Raw genomic sequence first — 25,288 nt, 5'->3', positions numbered from 1 at the left:
ATTTTTGCATGTCTACAAAAGTGGAAAATCGCCTTGGTCGCGAAAGCGGTGAAACTTAGACCGATGGTGATATAAGCGCAGCGAAATAACCAGGACAGGAACCTATCACCCAGTCGTTGGCCAGAACTTGGTGCAGGATGCTAGCAGGGGTCAAAGAGTCGAGAGATCACACCACGCGCGTTGTTTTTCAGAGAAGCGAAATTCTCACTCTTATTGCGAACAAAAAGGAATCAACATGTATAACATACCAAAAATTAATTCGCGAGAAGAACGGGACCACCTAATAGTAAAATTCTAACAAAGCTTATATTCCCAAATTCATAAATGACTCTGGTTGTCCCGCCTGTACTACGTTGGTGTAAAGTACTGAGTACATAAACCTTCGAGACTTAGTACAAAGTCCTACTACTTGTACTTAAGTTCGGTGTTTGAAGAGTTATATTGTTCGGTCGTCGACTGTGCGTCTAGCTGGTCGCTTACACACACACACACGACACACACACACACCACACACACACACACACACACACACACACACCACACACACACACACACACTGAGGTGACAGCGTCCTGAAGAACAGCAGCAGTCAAACATTAGACGCGACGTGCAGCGTCCACTTTCACGGGCCTCGTGCCGGCAACGTCTAGACGAGTGTCAGCACAAAAGGGGAGGTCGTGTGTCAGTTACCGACTTTTTGGTGTGTGTGTGTGTGTGTGTGTGTGTGTGTGTGTGTGTGTGTGTGGTGGTGTGTGTGTGTGTGTGTGTGTGTGTTGTGTGTGTGTGTGTTGTTGTGTGTGTGTGTGTGTGTGTGTGTGTGTGGATATTATGCACATTGATTTACAACCACAGAAATGGATTTTAACAATTCACCACAACAACAATTAATATAGCGAAAAATGACTTACAAATGAGGACATTATCACCAGAAGACTAAAAGTTCTTTTCGAAGATTTTATTTACGTAATAAAAATAGATAAGTAACTAATAATAATAATAATATTCTTTGACAGGTCATAGCGAGGAAGACATATGGAACGCCGTACAGAAGGGCAGGAGGCAAGTCCTCTCATAGGCCGCGTCTGTCTCCGTCACCTTTCTAGGGCCTTCTTGAGAGTGTCTAGACCGGTGTCGGCAGCGAAGCTGAGGTGGTGTGTCTAGGTGAGGCACTTCTCTCTCCGTGTGTGTGCCAAGTCTAGGTCAACCTCCCAGAAATCTTTGGTAGGCGAATCGAGATCTCGAAAGTATTTATTCTCCCTGCCCCAACACGTCGCTTATACCGAAAAGTAAAAACCCATTAAATTACCTAACGCTGACAAAGTAGCAAAATACCAAAACCACTATATTGAGAAAGACAATGAACAAACTTAATTACAAGGAATGAGAAATCAGAAAACACATAGAAACAGAACAAGAGATTTCGTGATAACCCCGGACCTTCCTTTCCACGAATATTTATTTCAATCGATAATAATAATCAAAGACGTTTCAACAACTTTCAAACAACTGAAGGTGTCTATTGGCATAAATAAACCACTCGCAAACATGAGCTAGATGACGTATATGATAACAACTTTACATACTAAATGTCAGTAGCTAAACCAAAATTTTGCCGCGACCCATTTATATAACTATACATTTAATCATGGATCACTTTACTTTGACACACGAAATTCGTCCGTAAGTCTAAAGAGTAGGTTCAGTATGAAGCGAAGACACGACACCAAAAACTAGGCCGCATCAGAACATACCGTCTGTTTTAATTGAAAATCCATTAGTGAAATAAAAGGATGACCGGCATTCAACCATCGATCCGTACCAAGGGAGATAGTTGAACTACCTACCGACAGTGCCGTTCGTTCGACCTAACACCACAGTCGAACGACCCTTACTTATCACAATACAATGTATGTAAGGGTCCTTTACTTAACTAACGGCGTAAATACTTTTTGCTATGAAAAGAAATTTAACACCCGAAAACGGGGGGTAATCGTGACCCGACGGAGTGATAATCCTACCCAATTGTACGTCTCCTCGTGATAAAGTGCACACACCGTACGTACACACTGGGTAATTTGCTCCAAAGTAGGAAGTTTAAGAAGAAGAAGATAATCTACGTGATAAAGGAGACGAACTTAAAATATTTTTCGGTACTAATTGGTACTTGTATAAACGTGTTCGTCGATGACTTGTAGTTCACTCGTCGACAAAATGGCTCTGCAAATGGTAATCTCTGTGTCTGATATAGAAAATGGGGCGTCTCAAACGAGGGACCTATGGCGTCAGGCTTGACTACTAGTCTACGTTTTCTGAGCTTGGCGTCGCTTCTGCACCAGGTGCCCACGGGCCCCGGAGCTTGCCTCCCTGCGGTGGAGCCGGGACTCCCTGCGGTATTGAGACGAGACCGGTGCGGGTGTCGCTTCTAGCAGATACGGGAAAAAGAGAACGGGACGTTAGCGGTGGAGATACGGAACGGTGAGCTAGGACTCCTGCTGGGCAGGCAGTGCTAGATGCGTGGGGTGCAACCCCGTGGACTGCCTCTCCTTTGTCAGTAGTCCACTTTCCGAAAGGGAAAAATCACTGCATCCTTGAATCAAGAATTTCCGTTCCGTTCAAGTAAGTATGATCGTTGGAAAGTTGTGTTCCGTTAGGTTTCAGGAAATGTTTTGCTTTCTGTAAATTTCTTTACCGTAAATTTTCGTCAGCAATTTTCGATTCTATTTATTTTTTGTAATTTTTTTATGTACCTAATTTTTAGTGTCACGTCAAATTCTACACACTATAAGTTAATTTTCGTCGCCTGTTTTTTCTTTTTCGGAAGTCGGACCTAAAATTTTTCATCAGTCTCAACGTCGCCATGCGACGTCCAAGACCTCAACCAAGGTTCTTATAAACCTCGTATTATCCTTGAAGGGTTACAAAAGTCAAGACTGAGACCCCTGCTCTTCGACTGGCAGGGGACTTCTGGACTCTCTAGACCTTGACCAAGTAGGTTTAAAATCGTCACTCCAGTCTTTACATAAATCCCGCGGATTGGGTAGTCACGAACCTATTTGTCGTCGTCATAAAATTTAGATAAGAAACTGTGTGTCCTTCGGTCTCATTTCTGAAGTTCTTTGTCCTCGCTACACTAGGTGAGAGAATCCCAGTCGACTCCTGAGCTGAATTTTGGCCTTTGGTGAAGGTCGGTACGGGCGGACCTTCTTAGTTACAAATAAAATTTCACAAACACAATCTTTACACATTTAATGAACCCGGGGACAGAGGGAGGAGACGTTGCTTTCGACGCCGGTAGTGCTTAAACTAACCGCTGCCTGGCCAGTACCAGGGACCGGTCTCCTTACTAGAGCGAACTACGGGAAGTGGTAGCACAGGTCAAAATCGCACTCGGAAGTCCCCTGTCAGCGCCTGACCTCTGTCTTTTGCCTTGCAAATGGTTGTTAAAGGGAGGCGGACTAGATTACCGGCTAGAGATGCAACGGTTACAAAACACGAAAACGTTATTGCAGNTACAGTTTTCTATACAGCGGACTACAACATGGATGTATAATAAGAACGAGGGCCTACTGTAAACTCATCTAGAGACTCTGCACCGTGCTCTGATGCTGTTGCTTTATGCTTTATGAACGTGGACAACAACAGCATCAGAGCACGGTGCAGAGTCTCTAGATGAGTTTACAGTAGGCCCTCGTTCTTATTATACATCCATGTTGTAGTCCGCTGTATAGAAAACTGTAGTTACCATAGTTTCCCCACAGCAGCAGACGTACATTTATGACGTCCGCTGGCGCATCATAAACACGTCGGATAGGGAAAGTGCAGTCGGATTCTCTAGAGCACCGCAGTCTCTTCTCCTAAGTCCTTTTGAATTCTCCTATCCACTATCCCTTAACCCCGTGACATTTCACTCAGAGGTCAAGGAATAGACGATAGGGTTAGACGTTAGGAGCTGATTTTTGGATTATCCGACCGCAACCCTACCCCTAAAAATGAATTTAGGAAGGAAATTATAAATCCTGGGTAACATAGAGTTCTTTATTGTGTAAGAAAAAGTAAATGTACTAACATTGAGGCTTCTCTTGGTTAGGGACAATAAGGTGATAAAATATGTCTTAGAGTTATGTTTGGCATTCTTTACCAAGTTTACCAGGGCTAATGATTAACTGACAAAGATATGAAACAGTATGACGTAAGTGGAAACCTGGTAGGGGGGGATTATTTGGATTTGCTCAGCAAATCTCCTCAACAAAGGTGTCCTGGCTGCATGAAACTGTAGGTGTTCAAACCGAGCTCTGTGCGGAGGTGAAACCTACAGTAAGAGTGAAATGGAGTGCAAAGTGGATTTGGAAAAGTGTCCATACAGAGGTAGTCCTCTGAACACCTGGCTCTGCTGGCTGTCTTTGGTTTCAGATTGCTGTGTTTTTACTAAAACCTATAAATCCTTTGAAATGCTCAAGCCATCCAGCTCACAGACTTATAAGTAAAGGTGTCGTATGAACTGTACCCATTTGTTTTTGTTGTTGTATCAACTTTATTTGAAGAAGAATCAACTAGAGTGTAATGAAAAAAGTGTCTTGTAAGTATACTAAAAAAAGGCATAGGCTGTAAGGTACATCAGAGATTTATTGACCAACCACGCGTAACACTAAACCCACCGACAGCCTGGCCTTCATGCCCGAAATTCCAGATGTAACTGCCCTGCATGGTGACGGTGAACCTGGCCTTGACTTGGTGGGGCTACACGCACAACCTCCCTCTTCGCTCGTCGCTGAAGCATATCACATAGCAAAACTTGAGAAGCCCTGACAAAATATGACCTATAGGCTCCACGCCCCATGGGACGGGCCTTCAGCCACTGAGGGGTGTTAATCTCTGCTCTCTGACCTTCTGCGCCTCCCTCGTTCTTGGACACATTTTGGGGGTCACACAGATGACCAGATAGCTGCCTTTAAAAAAAAAAAGAAGCTTTACCCTCAACAGCACACTGCAACCAAATAGTTATGTAATTCCCCCAAGGCAGATGCCTATCTGACCCAGCAGATAGATCCCTGCCAAGGTTTACATAACAAATGGCAAACAGGGCAATACAGTAGCAGGATGGAAACCTAGCTTCTAAATATGAAGACCTGATGTTACTATAACTGTACCATAACATAACTGTGAATGCTTCTCATTGTTTCTTGACAGCCAAGGTTATGTGTTCAGCAGAGGTCTTCACATTTGAACACACAGCATTATGGTTAAATAGTTTGTTTACATTCAGCTCCTTGTCCTATAACTGGGTTAGCTGCCATACAGTAAACTGCCTTATGTAATTCATCATTCTCAGAGCGTAAACTGGTTGCATCACTCAAAATAGGCTACTGTGTTTCCAGACAAACCGGTTACAACGTTACTGTTTGTTCTAATTCCAGCCATGTGACTGTGACTGGCCTCGGAGGGAATATTGTGCACATAACTCATCCAATGCGTCGAGTAAAAAAAAAAGACAAAGGACATGCATTTTAGATGCGATTTCAATCAAAGCCCCACAATCTTATTTGTCTATTAAATGTCTGTGCATAAGTGCAAGATGTCACGTTTGGTCAATTTATGAGATAATTATGTGTAGTTCACGAAACCCCACGCTGCTTAAAAAGATTAATGATCTGAAATACCTCCCTGATGGGATTTTTCCTCATTTGCTGTACGTTCTCAGACTGATCTGCAATTTCCATAAGAATGATAATGAGAGCGAGAGGTATAATGAGTACCAGACGCTCATAAAAACGCAAATGGTACAAATGTGTGCGTGTGAATGTGTGTGTACCTCTGTAAGTTTTACAAGCAGCATGCGTTTTGTTTTTGTTTTGATGGAGGAAGGAGGGGAAGGGGGGGGCTTTGTGGGTGAGTGGGAAGATTCTTACCTTCCATCCTGCAGAGCTGTTGCTGTCGCCTTTGTCTTTGAAGTAGGGTATGGATCTCACCATCCAGTCATAAATTTGAGACAGTGTCAGCCTCTTGTCCGGTGTGCTCTCAATGGCTTTGGTTATCAGGTCTGCGTAGGAGAGGTTACCCCAGGCGTTACGGCGAGATGATGCTTTCCTCGGGGTCTGCTGAGCAGCCAGGCCGCTGGGAGTCAGTGCGCCAGAGTTGGCTGTCGGGGAGTGCGAGGAGTGCGGGGAGCCTCCGCTCTCCTGGCCGGAGGAGGACAGCCCTCCATCGGCCACGGGGCTGCTGCTGCCCTGGTCCTCTGTTGCCAAGCCAGAGCCATCGTTAGCCGTAGTGGTGGCGTTATCATCCTCATCATCCTCCTCCTCAGGTATAATATCTGTGTCATTATGATCTGGTTTCACCGCGTTAGAGTCTGGTCGAGGTAGCGGCCAGGTGCAAGATCTGGGCCGCTTCTGGGGCTCGAAGTCCGGATCAATGATCACTTCTAGGTCCGGGAGTGTGTCGGGGAACGAAGCCTCAGCCATTATCTCCCGCTCCGGTTACAATGTAGCCCCCGATGCCAGGTAAAGTTACAAGACAAGAAATGAGGAGCTGTCAAAGTCGCGTCCCATGAATGCGCGCTCCCTTCCTTTGTTGCTATTCCACACCAGCGAAGTCCCACCAGGGCCACGAGCAACTTAGTTATTAGCGCCTGTTGAGGACATGGAGACAGAAAATAAAGCCAACACACTCGGTTAGAGTCGAACGAAAACACAACCTAACAGATGCGATGCAGCGCCTGATTGTGTAGGTTTATTCTATTTCTGTCAATCACGCTACTCCAAACGAAAAATAGTAACACATATTTAAATCCTCGCCTGAGCTGAGCTGGTCTTCATTCTAAAACACTACTTGCTCATCTACACCAAATCCCGTCCTGGTGCACGGCTCTTAATCCTCCCACCGTAAATAAATGGCTGAGGAGAAAGTGCGTAATAAATCCGCTCTCAACACTTTAAATGAAATACCTTGCACGGCCAGTCACTCGCGCTCTGTGGTTTCCAAAAAAAATCCCTCCGAAGAGACTAGATCCCGGATTGTCCACGGCCACTTCCAGATGCCATCTTGACTCTATTCCTCTTTCACTCGTCAAGTGCGTTTGCGATATCGATAGGATGGATGTCGATGTGGAATAAGACTGCCACCTCACTCCGGGTTACTACTGTATCTCGATTTGCTCTCCACACTGCGCTGCACACACACGTTCTCTTACACACATACACACACTTACGTACATACACAGACTCGCGCATGCAAGTCGATCGAGGGCCAGCCCCCTGGATCCTGTGCATGGGGTCGCCTTTTAAAGAGACACTGCAGTCCAACAGGACGGAGCTGTGTGTGCGCAGGTTGAGGCTGGGACACGTCTTGACATGTTAGAGAAAGGCACAGAAATATACAGAAATGTATAGAGGCACACAGCTGAAGAAATTAGGAACTATTAAAGTCCACTTGCATCAATTATATAAATTTACTGTCAAAGCAAGATCAGATGGGGGTTTACATGTCTTACTTTTGCTTCTGGTGTAACTCGACAAGCATGCTACAGGTTTTTAATTTGTTAGAAAGCATTCATCTTGATTCAAAGAAAAGGCTGTGACTGTCTCAATAAAAACGATGAATAAAACAATGACAGAATATTATTGCAGCAGTCCAATATGAAAAGCTATTTAGTTTATTATCATACAAAAGAGAGGTATGCTTAATAAAGTGCTTTTCAGGTTTAATCAATGATGTCATCTGAGTAATTCAACCCCTTGTTTACATATTATTAATATACAGTTATTCAATAAGAGATGAAACATAATATAAACAGTAACTTATATTTCAAATATAACAATACAATATCATGTTTGCTAGAGTCATGTGACTTTTGGTCTTTAGTATGTACACATTTTTTGTAAGTAGTATTGTGAGCTATTTGTTGGCCCTATTTGGTATATCGTACAAAATTAAGCTTATATTATATTACCTTATTGTTATTGACATGATGGTGCTTAATGATAAAGACATTTAAAACCCATTATCTCGTGATCGGATTTGAAGCTTAAACATCATATTTTGTATTCTCATCCCCCTCGTTGTTGCTACATCATAATGGATGATGGTACCTTTAATCAGCGGACCTCAGATTGTCAATCACGTGTGTCACCGCGCTCAGGCCACGCCCCTTTCTGGCGCCTGTTCCACATCCTTTAGAATGACGTCATGTCGTTTATTAGCCAGAGATAAGGGGAGAAATCCTAGATTGCTCTCCCTCCTGTAAACGGTGCTCTGGACCTCCTTCCCCCTCCTTCTCTTGCTCTTTCCCCCCCACCTCCTCCTCCGGATCAAAACAGCCTCGTCCACGGCTTCTTTGTTCCGAGTGCTGCCTGCCTTGCAAGGTGCGCGTCCATCTGCGCGTACTCGCGGTTTCTGTGCAGGAATGCGCGTTCACAGCTGACCATAACAAGATACCCTTTCAATATAACTGCATGGATTTATTGTGTCTATATGGCACTTGGATGGAATTTTGTATCTATTTATTTGACATTACAATAATGTTTTTATTATTTTTGAACATTATACTGTTATTGTTTTTGGCATGAATTAAATCTCCTGTATTGTATTCCTTGCACATCTGTAAATATGTTTAGGCCCCTTTTTCCTATCTTTTTTTGGGAGATCTTCATCACATTATTCACAGACACCAAGCTGACACATTTGCCCTCTAAAAAGGTCAGACCTTATTGTTTAACCGTGTTCATTGACACACATTTAACCGAGCAGATGTATACGCTCATTTCAACAGCAGTCTGGAGTCTGTACTGTACAGGATTACAGGCGGATAGTCAGTACACGTACCTCATATTGTGTGATGCTTTTTTGTTCCGTTCACATCAAAGAGAATACCTGATGCAGCAGTTTGGCTCCCGCAGAGAACTATAGAGTTAACTGCACACTGGATGTACAGACAGAGGTTAGGATGTCTGAGTGTGTGTGTGTGTGTGTGTGTGTGTGAGTGTGTCTGTGTTTGTGCAGATCTACTGTTTAAAGCCAACTGTATTAGACTGGGATATGTTTCTTCCTTTAAATCACACTATTTTGTTCTTCTACTAACATATTTGAATTCAGTTTATTCCCAATACATTGAAAGATAATTTGAAGTGTATACAATATTGGTCTACATTGATGATTATTCAGTAAAGTATTGCATTTGTTTCCTTTTGAACCAAATATGAAATGACCTGCCAAGGTAGAAACCATCTTCAATCCTTTTATGACTAAGCCATGTAACAGCTTTATTAAAAAAAAGCTTCTTTTTTTTTTAATGATTTTAACCGCGTTTCCTTTCGAGAACCAGCATTTGATTATTGGCTTCATCTTTTTGAGCACACCAATATCTTTCTGAACCCTATCGATGGTTTTAGGTTACTTTAGAGAACACAACACTGACTTTTATTTGCTTTTCCACCACAGACATTGGGAACTGAAATGCACCTTCTGTACGGCATGTGCAACAGTATAAGTGTCAGCCTTGTCCCCACAGTACCCTGCTGCAGTATCTCTGGCATTTGGCCAATATGTTCTGTGACAAGATAAGAACGCTTCCCCCTACATGCCCCTTTGAGTTTCCATAGTGTTGGGCAAGAACACATTCATGCACCCAAGCAAACAAATACACACACAATACCAAAACATTATTGCTCTTTCTCTTTACCAAAGACACATTTAACCAAGTAAGGGCAAGCAGCCATTAGAAAACATGACATAAGTCATTTACTAGTTTTGTAAAGTGTGCTATCAAATACAATTCGTACAATCTTATCAACATTTAAGGCACGTTTTAGGACATCCTGTGATGTATCCTAAGCCCCCTAATTTAATGTAAAACCAGAAGATAAATTATTGGTATTTTTTATAAATGTTTGTTCCATTTTGTACTAATAAGACAAAGAGAAAGAGACAAAAGGTGAAGTGTGTTCCATCTTCCCTCCATCAGCATGGGGTATCAATACATTGGTCCAGATGGATGGAGACTGCGACCCCTCTAAGCCGGCGTGATTTATCCAATTAAGACAATCACAAAGCGCGCGGCAGCCATCTCTGTTTGTGTCTGATGTTTCCCCCAGCGTAATGCTCTGATTGGATTAGGGGCCTTGGCATGGGCGTGATTGATTTTTCTTTAATTGAGAGTTATGGTGGGAGGGCCTTGCTACAGACTCAAGTGCTTTTATTGACACACGTCATGTGCATGCACCCCTGCACACACCTGCAGACACACAGCCATCAACCCCCACCATTATATATAAGGATTGTATAAATACTTTAGTGGTTTGCACATTTGCTGCCTGGTACAAATGCAGTATCTGGCATAATGCTCTTGTTCTGGATACTGTAGGTGCTGCTCACTGTTCTGACTGTATTGTCAGGATGGGCTGGTCCAGGCTGGAGTGGTGCACTAGAATGACCTCATCTTTACATGGACGCAATAACAAACCATGTTGTGATTGGTTGCCCTCTGCTGCCACCTAAAGGCATACAGGAAGAAGTAAAAAAATATCACAGTTAAAAAAAATCTATCCGCCCTATAATCGTACCTAAAATATGGATGAAAATCTAGGAAGATGTTGATGTTCTTTCCAACAAAAAGGAGATTACCCATTAACCTTTAAATGAGGATACCGTTTTAATGTTTAATCTGCTCAAATTGGGAAGGCAAGATGTCAGTTTCAATTTTGGTGCAAGAGGGCTTCTAGGGAAATTAATGTACCTTTTAAAATTGTGCAATATAATATATGTTTTGCAGGACTGAAGCGTTTTCTTGGCATCTCGTAAAAAAAAGTAAGGAGGATGCTAAGATGCAAAAACATTACATTTTATCAAATGAACAAAAAACTAATGTGAAGTAAATGCCACTTTGCAACTTACTTAAGGTTTCGGATCTGATTTATTTTTAATCACACCTGCATGACATTATTTCTGAAGAAATCTGGACTGAAGAATGCAAATTGTTTGAGATTACAATTTTAATAGTGTTATAACGCAGTAGTTGTGTATACTATTAATTCCCCCTTCCAAGCTGCACAGTGTTAGTAATAGCAACTGTAAGTCAAACATCTTGCTAACAGGACGCCAAATTAAGAATAGTTCTATTTGTATCTGCAAAGCTCTTGATATTCATTGATATAATACATAGATCAATATCATTCATACCATTTTAAATTCAAAAGTCAGAGACTGTGTATTTAACATTTTTTCAACTTTGTCCACTAGAGGGCGGCAGCCACCTAGTGTGAGGGACTCCTCTCTGGAGTGTTTGCCTTGTGGTTCTCACATGTTGGAGGTGTAAATATGTTTTAATAGAATCTTCCACAAGGGGGAGAGAGCACACCTCTCAGCACAGGAAAAGAGTTCAACGCACAGTGCGGACGTCAGATCCAAAATCAGAAACCGGTATCTAGTGTGTGGTGTCGGTAGTTAGTGAGGTACTTTGTTGTCTGGAGGTATGTATGACTATGAGGCAGTCAGCAGGATGTGAGATGTTCATGTTTCCTTTCTGCGACTGCGATCTCCGTTTATCCAGTATGACTCCGTCTGCATCTCCATCAGTCTGGAGACGGTCCTCTGGAAGGCAAAGATCTCCTCCTCAGCCGTGAACAGAGTCAGGTTCTCCGCTGCCTTCTGAAGAGAGGACACAATACTAGAGTTAGAGGCTGATATACTTCAATACAATTTTTATTCAAACATATTTTGGCTAAAGGAGAAGTTTAAGGAGCTGGATTAAGAAAATGAAATTGCCTGTTTCATTCTTAAACATGCAGGATTAGTATGTGTGAGAGCTAAATCCTCTTTGTTGACATTAACATAGTGTCGGTTAAACTTTAATGATAATGTAATACTTTTATAAGCAGCCATTAAAAATAGGTAAAGGAAACCTGTGTTTTGGATGAAAAACTTCCCTTACCATTAACACCGCTGCAATGATGTACAATGTACATGCACCCACTAATACACTATTGACTAACAAACAACCCACTGGTTGTTATTCTCATGAAAGTGCAGCTCACTGTAAATAGAAATCAGTAGTGGGATTTTTTAAATTTTATATTTGAAACTGTGCATTTATTGCATATAGAAGATGAGGGTTTTCCTGCCAGTTTAACTTGTTGTGTTGTGTTGTAGCACATGTGATTTACCCCGCTGAGACCCAGGTCATCCAGCAGTTGTCTGTCCCTCTCATCGTCCCCTCCTTTATGGACGAACAGCTGCTCTAAAGGAGTAGCAGCCAGCAGCACCACTCTCACCTGGGACACAGAGGGGGGGAAAGACACAGTAATGTCCAGTTTAGTTATATAGGTCACTTCCTTTTGTATTAACAATGACTTCTTCTCATGTAATCAATACTACATCAGAGAAGATAACCATTCAATCATTATTTCCTTAAAATGATATATCTTTGGTCACTTTGAAGTTCCCCTGAGTCAAGTGTATATTGACTCTTTTTATAGATTGAAATTTCCTCTTCGATGCTATGATGAATTTATTAATAAAATGACAGTTCATGGGAAGTGAGCCAATATGAAGTCGACACTTGTGGTCTTTTAGTGGTACGATAATATAGTAATATTATTTTTTGCAGAAGAGTATTGGTTTACTATTTCATTTCAGTGGTCTATTCTGTCATGAAACACATTCGTTTTGTTTCTGGGGGGGCATTTCATGCGTTTGTTCTACAATTAACATCAAAGAAGAGAAGGGAAGAGAGATAGGGGGTGAAATACAAAAAAGCCGAAAGCTGGACATAAACTGTTCAGCGTTTTAATCCTTGGCCAAAAAGGCAGATTTTAACCTTTTTTATGTGAAATTACATTTGTATTTTTGTCTCTTTTATCACCCAATTTAAGTTAGGACAGATTGATGGAGCACCTTGTTGTCGTAGAAGTTGTCTATGAGGGTGGTGAAGCGTCTGGCCTGGTCCTTCAGGGTAAGTGTCAGCACGGGAATATGGCGAATGAATACGGTGTCAAAGAACCGAGCCATTTCCAGGTAGTCACTGGCACCCAGAGGCTGAGAAAAAAACACGTTAGCAGGTTAAATTAGCTGAACATCACAATGCAGAGAATAGTTTCACTGTGTCCTTGTAAACACAAACACGCACTAGGAACGCTGTGGTGTGCGTGTTTGCCCTGAAGTGCAAACGGAGCGCTTGGGGCACCTTGTGCAAAGAGCTCGGGCTGATGTTCAGTCCCTGTCCTTGGTTCTTTGCCATTCACGATGATTGCTCTCAAAATTAATGTGCACGTGCCAAGCATATGTCAGATAGAAGAAGAAGCCTTGAAGCTCAGATGCCTGCAAAAGCTCACCGCTGTCCATCAGGCTTGAGACCACACACACACACACACACACACACACACACACACACACACACACACACACACACACACACACACACACACACACACACAATTTGAGGCACAACAGGCTCAACTATTCACTAAATCGTCAATAGACTTGCTTTTTGACATTGAGCAGAAAATAGGACTGAGATGGAGGGAAGGTGATTCATTTTTTGGACAATAAGTACACAGAGGAGGGAAGAAACAGAGTGCAGAGGCAATAAAGAGGCAAGAGAGGTGCTTTGAACTTGAGCAGTTTTGATTAGTGGTGAGTGTGCTTTGCTTTTAATATTCTTTGTGCACACTTGAAGAAAAACGATTTACCTGAATATGGCCTGCAGCATTTACTGTTATTGTTGAACTTTTGAAACCATCGTTTTTCAGAATGTTGGCAATGAGGCAAATGAAGACTTGTAGAGAAAACTTTTGTACACTCACTCTTCCACACAGCTCCTCAAAAGTACAGTCAGCGATGGAGCCACAGGTCTTTTCCAACATCACGTCTCTTCCCAGCACTGTGAGCAGCCGAGGGCCCGTAACTAAAGAAACACACACACAAAAATAATCTTGATCCTCATGTCATACAGTTTCTATCATCACTTTTACAATTGAATCAATATATTAAAAGTTGATCTTAGACCTTAGAAGTCACCCTAGTTATTTATTACCAAAACAGGTATATACAATGCATCTACACACATGTTATTTGGATAAAGAGTTTCAGATATATATGAACAAAACAGTCTAAATAAAAAGAACCCTAGAAAACCTTAAAATTAAAGCGTAAAACTAACCCGGTGGCTGATAGGAAATAGTTCAGCAAAACTATAAACACTTGTCAAATCCTGATCCAATATTTTCAAACTTCTAAAAGTGAATTCATAGTCAAATGTAATGTTTTCTTTAGTTTTAAAGCTAAACCCTAGTTTTTTGGTACATTTCTGCACATAATACCTGCCTGGGCTAAACACCCATCAATACATGCACTATTTTCTCCTTTTGCAGGAAGGGGAAGGTATTAAGAAATAAGCTCATCAAATTGTAAGGTTTGGACTATTTATTGGATATGTGTACAAAAATATCACATATTGTCAACGTTATCCGTAATGTGGGAACAAAGCAACAATCTTAACACAGTGGGTAAATATGCTGTTGCACAACAAACACAATAACATGAACTCCATCAGCTTATGTTTTAAACAATGAAAAAGCTTGATATTTAATATTTATTGTATTTAGCCATCACATCATGCTGCATCAGACTAAATGTTTTCCTAGCCCAAGCAGTAGATCAAAATGTTGATGTCACATCATGAAATGGAGCGAATCTCATCGAAAGTTGATGTTTTCTTTATGTTCCTTACCACTCTTTTGACTTAAGGCCAGCTCCTCAAAAAGCGTATCCAAGGAGGCCTCTGCACCAGGCTCCGCTGTGCTAAAAGAGAGAGACACACACAAAAAGCAAATATGAAATTAACAATGCTGAAATGGCCACATCAAACGATTGGCAGCCAGGAGTGCATGGGAGGGGGTGGTACTTAGCTTTTCACTCCATCAGTAAAAAACAGGATGTTAGGCTCTAAACACGAGCATTAGCCTGTGAATGCACGTCAAAATGAGATTTTAAAGGGTGTGTGTGTGTCTGTGTGTGTGCTTGTGTTTTAACTCCTGGTAAAAGGGTGCGATGAGTCTATTTACATACAGTGAAAAGACGAAAGCACTTGAAAGCTCCAATACGGCGATGAGCAACAGCAGTGTCATTCATACCTTGTTTGTGTGCATGTGTGTGTTCCTAACAGCGTATATGTAATGAGGGAAATAGAAAACTAGCTTTTAAAGCTCTTCCATTTTCTCATACTCTATTGATTCCTCTTTTATTCTTTTCATGGATCTCTCAAGGTAATGTAGGTCTTTATAAATCTCACAGTCTGCTTCCCCATTTATCCATCTGTTTACCTTCTCTTTCTGTCCTTTAAAAATACAAATCAATCCAGATGATGTGCAAAAACATTTCCTGTATGTGTGAATGCTTGTGTGCGTGTTGTCAATGCAGATTAATGTTGACTTTACCAGACTTCTTCTAAACATCCGCGCTGAGTCGAACTGCAAACTTGAAACAAATATGTCCATTATTAGAATGTGTGTGTGTGTGTGTGTGTCTTACAGGCGGTACAGATTTCCGGCTGCAGCTTTGTCCAGCCTCCTGTAGTCAATCCCAGAGTCAAGACAGATGGTTTGGCAGCACTCCTACACACACACACACACACACACACACACACACACACACACACACACACACACACACACACACACACACACACACACACACACACACACACACACACACACACACAAAGATGGTTGAAAAATCAGCAAAGAGCAAATATTAACAATAGGCCCAAATGTGTTTTAAAGCAATGCAGAAAGAAAAGTATGTATTGTAAATGTTGTTAGCTTAGAGTTGTACTTGTATCTACCTTAATTTGCAAACTGATGTTTTGTTATTCAAGCAGTTCAATCACATTTTCTAATTTTTACGAGTAGTTTATGTAGGATAAGGTTAGAGATACTGAATTGTTTATATGTCTTGTGCTTTTTCAGCCCACATCTTTTTCAGCATTCGGGGCAAGACTCAAATACACTGAAGTCTGTTTGCACCTAATGAAGGAATATAACTGGTGCAAAAGTGTGGCTTGTTGATTTTAAAATAACACATGTTGTTGTGGCTGTTGTTCACAGAGACAATATTTGTTGATAGGGTCAGTTCATTTATTTATTTTTTAATAGGGGTGAGGGGATACCCGGAAAATGTTTTTGCCAAACCACCATCTTCTCTTTCAAATAGATCATATTAAGTCACAACTATGAAACATCAGATTTGACGTATCATATTTCCCTAAAATGTCATTTTTAAAGAACATTTTATAAAGTTTTTTTGATAGGATAATTTTTGGTTTTGCTGTTTCATTACAGACATTAAGTTAATTTATTTGTGTCTTTAATTACTTATATTGATACAGTATATATTTGAAAACATTGCAGTCTCAGTTAATAACATGTGTAAATAAATAAAAATACACCCCTTCTAAATTGATTAATAGGCAATAATAAATTGATCGCCATACTTATCGTTTCAAATTGATTTAAAATATGGGTCTGGACAGATTTAATCAGTGGCACATAGAAGTTACAAGAGAAATGTAAAAGTTTAAAATGTGCACCATATAAATCAAATAACTCTTATAGGCTTTCACAGTAGATACTATCTATTAGTTTAGATTGATCATCTCGGGGGAATTAATTTAGATAACGGAGCTTGTGATTTTTATTGTTGCTTCTCTACTGCTCATCCCTCATGGGCAAAGAGCAAATAAAAAAACAAGTGAATAAATTCAATTCAGAAGGCAAGGAGACATCTTTCTCTCCTCTGACAGCGCCGGGATTTTGAGACACTTCTTTATGGTTTATTGAGTCGATCTATTGTTCCTGAGGCTATTCAAGTGTGTTAAAGCAGGGGTGAACTTTTGATGCAGAGTTCAAACTTTTCCAGATAGTGTAAAACGTCAACAGGATTCATGTCAGGGAGTGCACCACAAACTATAATCATCATCTCCACCATTCTATCAAAGAAGAGAAAGGAATTGCATATCATCCCATCCGAGTAGTCGACGACAGCTCCGGTAAATTATGAAATCAGTGAATTTCTGCCACTGGCCTCCTTAAGCTGCAGGATAATTAGTAATCATCACAAAGCAAGGGGACGGAAATACTCTATTCTTCTCCGCTGTCAACTTTTTATCTCCATGTCCGCTCACACAAACGGGGTTCCCACTCTGAGCCAATTGGCTGAATCAGGCTTAATAACAACCTGACAAACTCGCCCTCCCCCACACACAAAAGGGAGGTGTCATTTCATCAACCTACTGTGACCCCACCAACGGGTAAATAGTCCCTCCAAAATGGGAAAAAAAGAAGGAAAACTTGTCACTATCGCCGCCACATCATTAGAGTCTCAGTTTGTCTTTTCTCCTGCCATCTTCTACTCCCTCTCTTTATCAAGCGTCTCTACCTCCGGTGAAGGCGGCTGATGCGTTTCTTGACGGAGAAGCGAGGTACAAATAGGAGAGAGGAGAGCAGGAGGAATGAAAACACAATCAGTGGTGGTGATTCCATTGGTTATTTATAATCAGATAAGGCTGAGGCCTCGCGGGTCATTACTTGATTATCCATCTTGAGGGGATTGTCAAGTTCTCACTCCTCCGAGATTTTATCCGCCTACTACACATTGTGGTCTCCNACCACCACCACCACGCTTCTCTCTGTCTTCTTGGAAAGTCTCATCTCCAAATGGCCTTTTAGCTTATCGTGTTTATTGTTCTCTAAGGCTGAACAACAACAATCTGATGTATAAACTCTGATAAACACCTGCCAGCTGCACTCAATTGTCAATTGTAATGTTTAAACGCTTAAGCAATTACTAGATTAGTAGATAGAACATTTTGATAATCAATCGAGCATAAATAAACATGAGAAATGGCTGTGTCTCTCTGTTTTAGATTGGTGGGAATTTAGTTAGAGGTAGTTCACCTTGGGCTCTGGGACATATTTTACAGTATGATTTTAAATGTTATACGCTAATCAATTGGTCTATGAATAAGAAATGAAGGAACAGCTTAATAATAACAGGTGATGCTAAATTGCAGTCATTTAAAATGGTGCAGTGGAAACTATTCACTGAATTCAGATTATTAAATGTGAAAGTTTGCTGTTTTTATCAGATTGTAAATTGATTATATTTGCGATTTTGGAGGGAGGAGAAGCAATGCTGTGCACAAGGTATCTTCGGTTTCTACAAAATATATTCATGTTTTAAATTGTTGTTTGGACAATACTATCAGATCTAGAAAAAATGTGAGGAGTATTTCTGTAATATGTTTGAACTTTTTACTAACATGAATCCAGTGATTCAAACACAATAATTGTCTGATTTAATTGATAGGTAAAATAATCCGAACTTTCTTTGTCACCATGCCACATTATCAGCTTTTTGTACTTGTGGTGTGAAACTGGTCCTATGTGTGTAGCTGACTCACAGAGGAGCAGCATGGAAGCAAATTAAAAGTCTCACTACTTGCAGCGATGCATTCAGGAACTCACAGACACAAGAGGGGAGGGAAAGAGAGAGAGAGATGACAGACATGAGAATGAGAGTCTCTTTAGAAGAAAGTCATCCTAACACATGTAGCTCCAATCATGTCATTGTCCAAGCTGTCCACTGCTCTCTCTGGACAGCCGTTTAGCATAAAAACAGAGTGGCTTTTTTTTTTTTTATCTTCACTGCCTCCGCGCCCACTCCCTCTGCGACATATCTTTCTCTATCCTTTACTCCTCAAAAAGTTGCTTTTGAGTTTTTCAAAGAGCGCGGTGCCATTGAGCTGCAACAAAAGCCAAGGATAGCTGACTATTGGGCCCTGATGAGGTCCACTCCCTCATTACCCGGCAGCAGAAAACATTTGATGCTTTTTTTGTTTGGCCCGGAGAATTGACCAGGCCTCAAAGAAATGCGGGGTGGGAAGGCTGAAAAAGAGACGAAGGGGGGAGAGAGGGGGAGGAGGGGAAAGGTTGTCGTTCATTCAACCATGTGTGTCTTACAGCCTTGTGTGGAGGGACAGAAGAAAAGGAGGGAGGGAAAGAGGGGTCGAGAGAGAGAGAGAGAGACCGGGGGAGAAAAGAGAGAAAGCTTAAAACACTGCCTTTATGCTGGCAAGTTCTGGACGACTCTTCTGACATCAAAGTGTTTTCACTAACTGGGGATCTGCTGTGTGTGTGAGTGAGTGCGTGGGGGGTGTAGCTGGTGATTTTATTCATTCTTGGGCAGTCGGAGGGGGGGTACGTGACAATGTGAACACCCTAATTACACCTAATGATCTATTCCCTTAAAGTGTGACCGCCTTGGGCCAGCGATGGTTTGTTCTGAGGGGTCGTTCTCACAACCTCCCCCTGCCTCGGCTGCTCCTCTTGGGGAAACATCTTTTGAGTCGGAGGCCCCACCTTTCGTGATCCAGCACCCCACTGGACCCCCCACCCTCAACCCCTCTCGAGCTCTGATGAGGCCCAAAAACCCTGAACCGCCCCCCCAAAACTCGCTGCTCTACCTGCACCTGGCCGGCAGAGGCTCCACATGTTGGGAGGAATAGTCGAACAGAAGAAATGCAGATGAGCAAATCGCTAAGATACTAAAGTCTCTGCACAAGCTACAATTGAACAGATGTTGAAATACAGCTTAAATTCAACCATTGTCCTATTATAGCAGAATACCAGACATTTAAAGGAGTATTTAGCAATTCACTCCTATAACATAGAATGACTCATTATTGAGGTTTGAAAGTTGTGGGACATTATTATCTCCTTTCCTTTGGTAAAGTATGGTGACAAGGAGACAATAATAATATCCCCATAGATATCACCTTTTGTTTAAATAAGAGAATTCGACCAGCTGCTACTTAACACATTTTACTCATTTAAGAACTTCCCAAAGCAACAAAAGACAATTCTTTATCCTTGTCAAAGCCTGGTGCCTACATTACCCACAATGCAACTCCACTGCCAACAGTTCTTTCAGGGATAGTGATAGTAATGGATAATGTATACTATAGTCATATATTTATTCTTCTTTTTAGTATTACTGTGTTATTTGAAGCCCTTTGACCTTCCCTTAAAGCACCAGCAATCTTACTCTGAGATATAAAAACTGTTTTTGCTCAGATAAACAAGTTGGTAAGTCCTTTTATCTTTATAATAAGGGTGTTTTAAAACATATTTAGTAACATAACATGTACAAAATGGCCATCTTTGCAGCTGCTTGATGTTACAAATGTGAAAAACGCAGCAGAGTCAATTGTGTTGATAAGAGTGCAACGGAGACACAAAGCATAAGTAAAATGATTTCACGAATGTACACGTTACTGAAGTTAAGAGGAGAGCAACATTTTTGTGTTAAGCGATTCATTCAGATTGCAGGTGGCCTGCTTTCCAAATAAACAAATAGAGTAAAGGAAAATACACCTGTGTGCGTGCATGCGTGATCAAGCACATCTGACACGTGCACATGCGGGAAAACATCAGTCAGCAGCAGAAAATAGGCAAAGGTTCCTGGATCGATTCAAAATGAAGTGATAAATACAGAGCCAGAATCAATTCCTCACGTTCGAAAGGAGGAAAAATCAATTTGTTCTTTATTAATCGTTTGGTTTTGTAGGTGCGAGACACTGATGTAAAAGAAGTGAGGTACGCCCTCGAGGCACACGGCGAGTGGCATTAAATGCTCTGGAAGACAATGAGAGTCATCAAATATCAACATCCATTTGATTCGAACTGGCAGGCTGCCGGCTCTTCAAAGGCAGTCCTTCTCACCAAGGTCTTCACTGGAGGACCACATCCCTCTCATTCCTCAATGTTCCTTTCTCTACCAATCCTGTTTTGTTTATATATTTATTTTTCTTCATCGCCAACTGCACATCCCATAGCAATTATTAACAATGACACAAAAAAAGAGAAGGAGAGTGGATCAAAAGAAGGGTTAGAAACAGCAGGAAACTCAGAGATACTCGAAAGTTGCCTCAGGGTTGTTGTCATGTTTCCCCCCCCCTCTCTGCAGCATTGTGTACGCAACTGCAATCGAACAAGCGGAAGGAAAATAAAGTCACTATTCTGCTACCAAAATACAGAGACCTGACCTTGGGTGAGTAAAGCCAGCGAGCAGAGCAGGATAGTAATAGAATAAAGAGCGGGGGATAGAGGGCTGGAGAGAGGATGGGCGATGGAAAGTGGAGTGGAGAGGGAGGACAGTTTGTGAGAGAGAAAGAGTGTCTTAGTTACAATACTGGCAGTGTCCATTAAAAAAAGCCCTTAAACCCTGTATTTTACAGAACTCAGAGCTGTGCCACGGCTACAAAGAAAAAGAAGCCTTAACAACTGAAGAGCTTTCCTGATGGAGTCCATAGAAGAGAACAAGAAATAACAAATGACTTAAAATATAGGAAAGACAGATACTTTAAGGATAACTGAAGCTTTCCATGCATAGCATCATTTCTACATTTTTAAGATTAGGAAACTGGATGATTTCTTTGAGGGGGTAGGGAGCTGAGGAAAAAGGGGGTCCAAACTAATCAGAAGTCAATAGTTAAATAAAGACATCGACCCAGGCGGACATAGGTGCAGGATTAACCTCTACCACTCCAGCTCAGGTGATAGGGAGGAAAGGTCAGAGGCTATTTCTTACTTTCCAACGCCCTCATTCACTGCCTGACCCGCTATAGAAACACACTTAGACAAGAAGGAGCCGCAGCATGGAGGAGGACCCGCACCACCGGGCCCTGCCAGCATTAATTCAATCCATCAAGGGTCAGCTAGTTAGCAGCGTGACCCCGCTAAAACACGCTTTAACTTTACCGAACAGGCCGCTATAGAGAAGCCAGAGCACCCCCCAAAAAAAAAAACACAGACCCCGAAAACCAGATGGCCTCACAAAGGGGAACATGGAACCCTGAAAGAGAGGAGGTAGTGCGGGGCAGAGCGGGACAACAGGCATTCAGGACCTTGATGAGGGTGGATTAGAGAGGGCAAGGGTTCTGCTGGGTGAGTGGGCGGGGGGCAGAGTGACTCCCAGGTTGTTGTGTGTGTGTGTGTGTGTGTGTGTGTGTATGTTTGAAGATACGGTGAAGCTCTGATGACCCTGAAGCTGGCCGTAGCCTGGGCACTTCAGATCAGCCATGTGACTCTTGTTAACAAACATGTTTTGAGAAGTACTCCTTTTCTTATTTTGTAGACAACAGTACTCCCACTGAGGTTTGTGACGAAGCATATATCGTTCATGAGATGGAATAATTATAGTCTTACAGTAACAAACTAGTTATCCTATCTAGTGAGTAAAACATTTTAGGCCAGTAGGAATCAGTCATATTAATAAGTAATATTTTGTGGGGAGAAAATTCAGATTCCATGACATTTTCTCATGTTATAGTAAATAAACGTACAGTATATTTACATAAAGTTGGTGTTCTTGAGTCCGTTTTTTGTATTATTCATTATGTTTCATTTTTACTAGATGTACCCGAATCTGCTCAGCTGTGATGCTATAAATGATACTTCTCCCTTTACGGTTATACTGCATAAAGTACCAATATATGGAGGATATTTAGTTTGTTCTAAACCAAGACCAATAAAAACAAATATATCGCTGAGGTTCTGATCATTGTGCTAATATCATTTGAATACAGGTAGCGTTTTCCCCTCGTCACCTCATGTCTATTATCTTCAATAAATAATGGGAATTTAGAAGCAGCTTCCTTTATTCCGCCATAAAATTCAAGCAGCACTTTGAGTGGTTATTTTCAGTCCTTCAGTCACAAGAGAGCATTTATCAGCTACATTATATTGGCTGAGAGAGTAACTCGCCAGACCTTTGCTGAAAAACCTGTAGGTCTGTACGCGAAAAAAAGTGAAGGAATTATAAATTACATTTATTTGCACTACTAGGGGCATTTTTCTTATGACAAGGCGAAAAAGCACTACATTTGTGGGCAAATAAACTGCTGTTAGATATTACTTCCTGTTATTATTAGACTAAATACCAATAATAGGTGCAAGAATGCTGCTCTCCTCTGCTGCAAAATGCATGACAACAAATTATTATGCAATTATTTATGAACATGATCACTCCAAACACATCAGTGATCATCTGAGATGCAGGCAGGATAATGGCGCTACCTGCTTAAAATTGCAAAGTAGATTTTTTGCTGAAAATGCTAACCACCGCATCGCCCACCACTCGCCCCCCCCCCCTACTTTTGAAATGCAAGCAGTCACTCACTCAGCTCGCCCGCCTCTCTCTGATTCACATTACCTGTGCTCACACACACTCTTTCCATCTCTCCCTACCTTTCTCTCTGCGAGTCTTTCACCGTGCCCTGGTATGATCAAAGACAGCTTTGTGACACTGTGTGAGGCATCGAGGAAGCAGAACACATCAAACCACTAAAGAGCAACTTGCAAAAAAAGACAGAGATAGAGGGACAGAGGCGCACATGCATGTGTGTGTATGTGTGTGATAAACAAATGAATTCATTAACAAGACAAGAGAGAGGGATGACTTTGTCTCTACCTTCAGCACGTCGATGAAAGGTAGGAAGGTGTCCCTCTGAAGTCCGTTTTTGTACAGATCTGAAAGAGGAGGGGAGGGCCTGTATTAGAGCTGCTGTTTAGCCTCCTAATAATGTCATTCCCTCGCCGCAGATTGGCAGATAAAGTGGCTATTGATGAACTGAAGGATGGGTGGGGAGGCACGACAAAAGGACTGGGACCAGGAGAGAAAAATGGATTTCTCTACCGGCAGCGGCAGCAACGTAAAATTCATTACATTCCCAAACAATGGTGGCGACAGAAAGGACTGTCGCCTTTTCAGAGCGGACAATGTCCACAGCAGCTCGCTGAATAGATGTTTCAATTAGCTCGGCTGGAACAAATTACATCTGAAGTAGCATCCCTGATAGACAGATAAAACAGATAGGGATTCACACACAAACACGGACAAAGACACACACCCACAGACACACAGCGAGGCTTCAGCTTTTCCAGCTGCGAACGTAAAGAAGCTGTCGTTGTTGATGTTTGGGTTTAAGCTTAACTCCTATACTGTAATGGGCTGTGCTGTCCATGACACAATTCTTTTGCAAAGGTGAAAGGAATAGGTAAACATTTTGGGACTTTGAAGATGACGCAGTTATTTATGTGTCGACAAAGACTCCACAACAGGCTGCAGTGTTACTGAATAGGCATGAACGCTGTCTCTCAGTGGCTTCAATATAATTGTGTTCCTCTGAACTGTCGAAAAAATAGTTTGAATGTGCTTTGAGGTGATGGCTTCATAATAACTCTTAATGAAAGGAAATTGTTTTGGTTTCATCTTGGATTCCTAAATAACTTGTGGCACACATTAAGAAAGTGCCTACGACCATCAAAACCTATCTTAATGGTTATCGACTTAAAATATCTTGCTAACCAATAAAGGCCAGCCCACTTTACAAGCAGGCATTGATTTATTCCCGTCCGTATATTATGTAACTGTCTGAGGCCACGCGACGCAGTGACAAATCAAACCAATGACCTTATACATACAAGCGTTGTGTGTCAGAAATGGCACCAATGTGGAACTAAAATAATAAGTTTAGTATGTTTAGCTTTGGAAATGTTATAAAACTTACATTTATGAAATGGATTTTCAAGTGTGAATGGCTTTGCCCAGAACTAGTCAGTCAGATGATATAAAATAAGAATAAACGTATGACAGTAAAGGAGCCACTACGAAGGGAGCAGTTAGTGGAGACTGCAAATCAACATCCAATCAGTCCTCTCAGCTTTTAAAACTAAGGTAAATCTAAACTAATTAACACGATATATCCCTCATGTTTAATCCGTAACAAAGCCAAAGTGAGTAATGGGGCTTTAATTAGGTTGTGTCCTGGTGTACATTATTGGACAGGAGCAATGCGTTCCTAGAAGTAGTCAAGCATATGGCCTCCTGTGAGACAGGGTTTTACACTTTACACAAACAATTATTTTATTTGTGAGGTATTGTGTTGGGAAAAAAGCCAGTGTAGCTGCTATTTCTATTTGTGCCAAGCTAACTGGCTGAATTTCATATTTAATGTACAGATATGAGTGTGGTATAGATTTTCTCACCCAACTCAAGCAAGAAAGCAACTGAGCAGTATTATACTATAGATCAGGGGTGTCAAACTCAAGGCCCGGGGGCCAAATCCGGCCCGCGACTTCATTTAATGTGGCCCGCAAGAGCTTGCAAAGAATATAATACGTTTATTATACGGTTAAATGTCGCTTTACAGAAGCACATTGCCAATAAACAACATGTCCCACAA

The 25,288-nt window shown here is 41.5% G+C and overlaps 2 protein-coding genes across 2 annotated transcripts in view; both read right to left on the bottom strand.

Annotated features, from left to right (window-relative positions):
• foxo3b (forkhead box O3b) overlaps positions 1 to 8,190 on the bottom strand; it is a 94,122-nt gene extending 85,932 nt beyond the window's left edge. The window contains exons 1-3 of the mRNA XM_010795285.1: positions 8,085 to 8,190; positions 6,942 to 7,340; positions 5,907 to 6,625 (exon numbers count right to left, since the gene is read on the bottom strand). Of these exons, the coding sequence (XP_010793587.1) occupies positions 5,907 to 6,458 (552 nt within the window). The 5' untranslated portion in view covers positions 6,459 to 6,625; positions 6,942 to 7,340; positions 8,085 to 8,190. The remainder of the gene's footprint in view (positions 1 to 5,906; positions 6,626 to 6,941; positions 7,341 to 8,084) is intronic.
• A 2,683-nt stretch (positions 8,191 to 10,873) lies between these two features.
• Positions 10,874 to 25,288, bottom strand: part of afg1lb (AFG1 like ATPase b) — a 28,201-nt gene continuing 13,786 nt past the window's right edge. Inside the window, exons 7-13 of the mRNA XM_010795284.1 lie at positions 23,515 to 23,573; positions 15,517 to 15,599; positions 14,717 to 14,787; positions 13,791 to 13,891; positions 12,883 to 13,023; positions 12,153 to 12,260; positions 10,874 to 11,637 (exon numbers count right to left, since the gene is read on the bottom strand). Coding sequence (XP_010793586.1) covers positions 11,500 to 11,637; positions 12,153 to 12,260; positions 12,883 to 13,023; positions 13,791 to 13,891; positions 14,717 to 14,787; positions 15,517 to 15,599; positions 23,515 to 23,573 — 701 coding nt within the window. The 3' untranslated portion in view covers positions 10,874 to 11,499. The remainder of the gene's footprint in view (positions 11,638 to 12,152; positions 12,261 to 12,882; positions 13,024 to 13,790; positions 13,892 to 14,716; positions 14,788 to 15,516; positions 15,600 to 23,514; positions 23,574 to 25,288) is intronic.

This window comes from Notothenia coriiceps, unplaced genomic scaffold, assembly GCF_000735185.1.
Source record: "Notothenia coriiceps isolate Sejong01 unplaced genomic scaffold, NC01 NC01_scaffold00037246, whole genome shotgun sequence".
NCBI lineage: Eukaryota > Metazoa > Chordata > Actinopteri > Perciformes > Nototheniidae > Notothenia > Notothenia coriiceps.
This window is presented reverse-complemented; position numbering and strand designations above follow the sequence as displayed.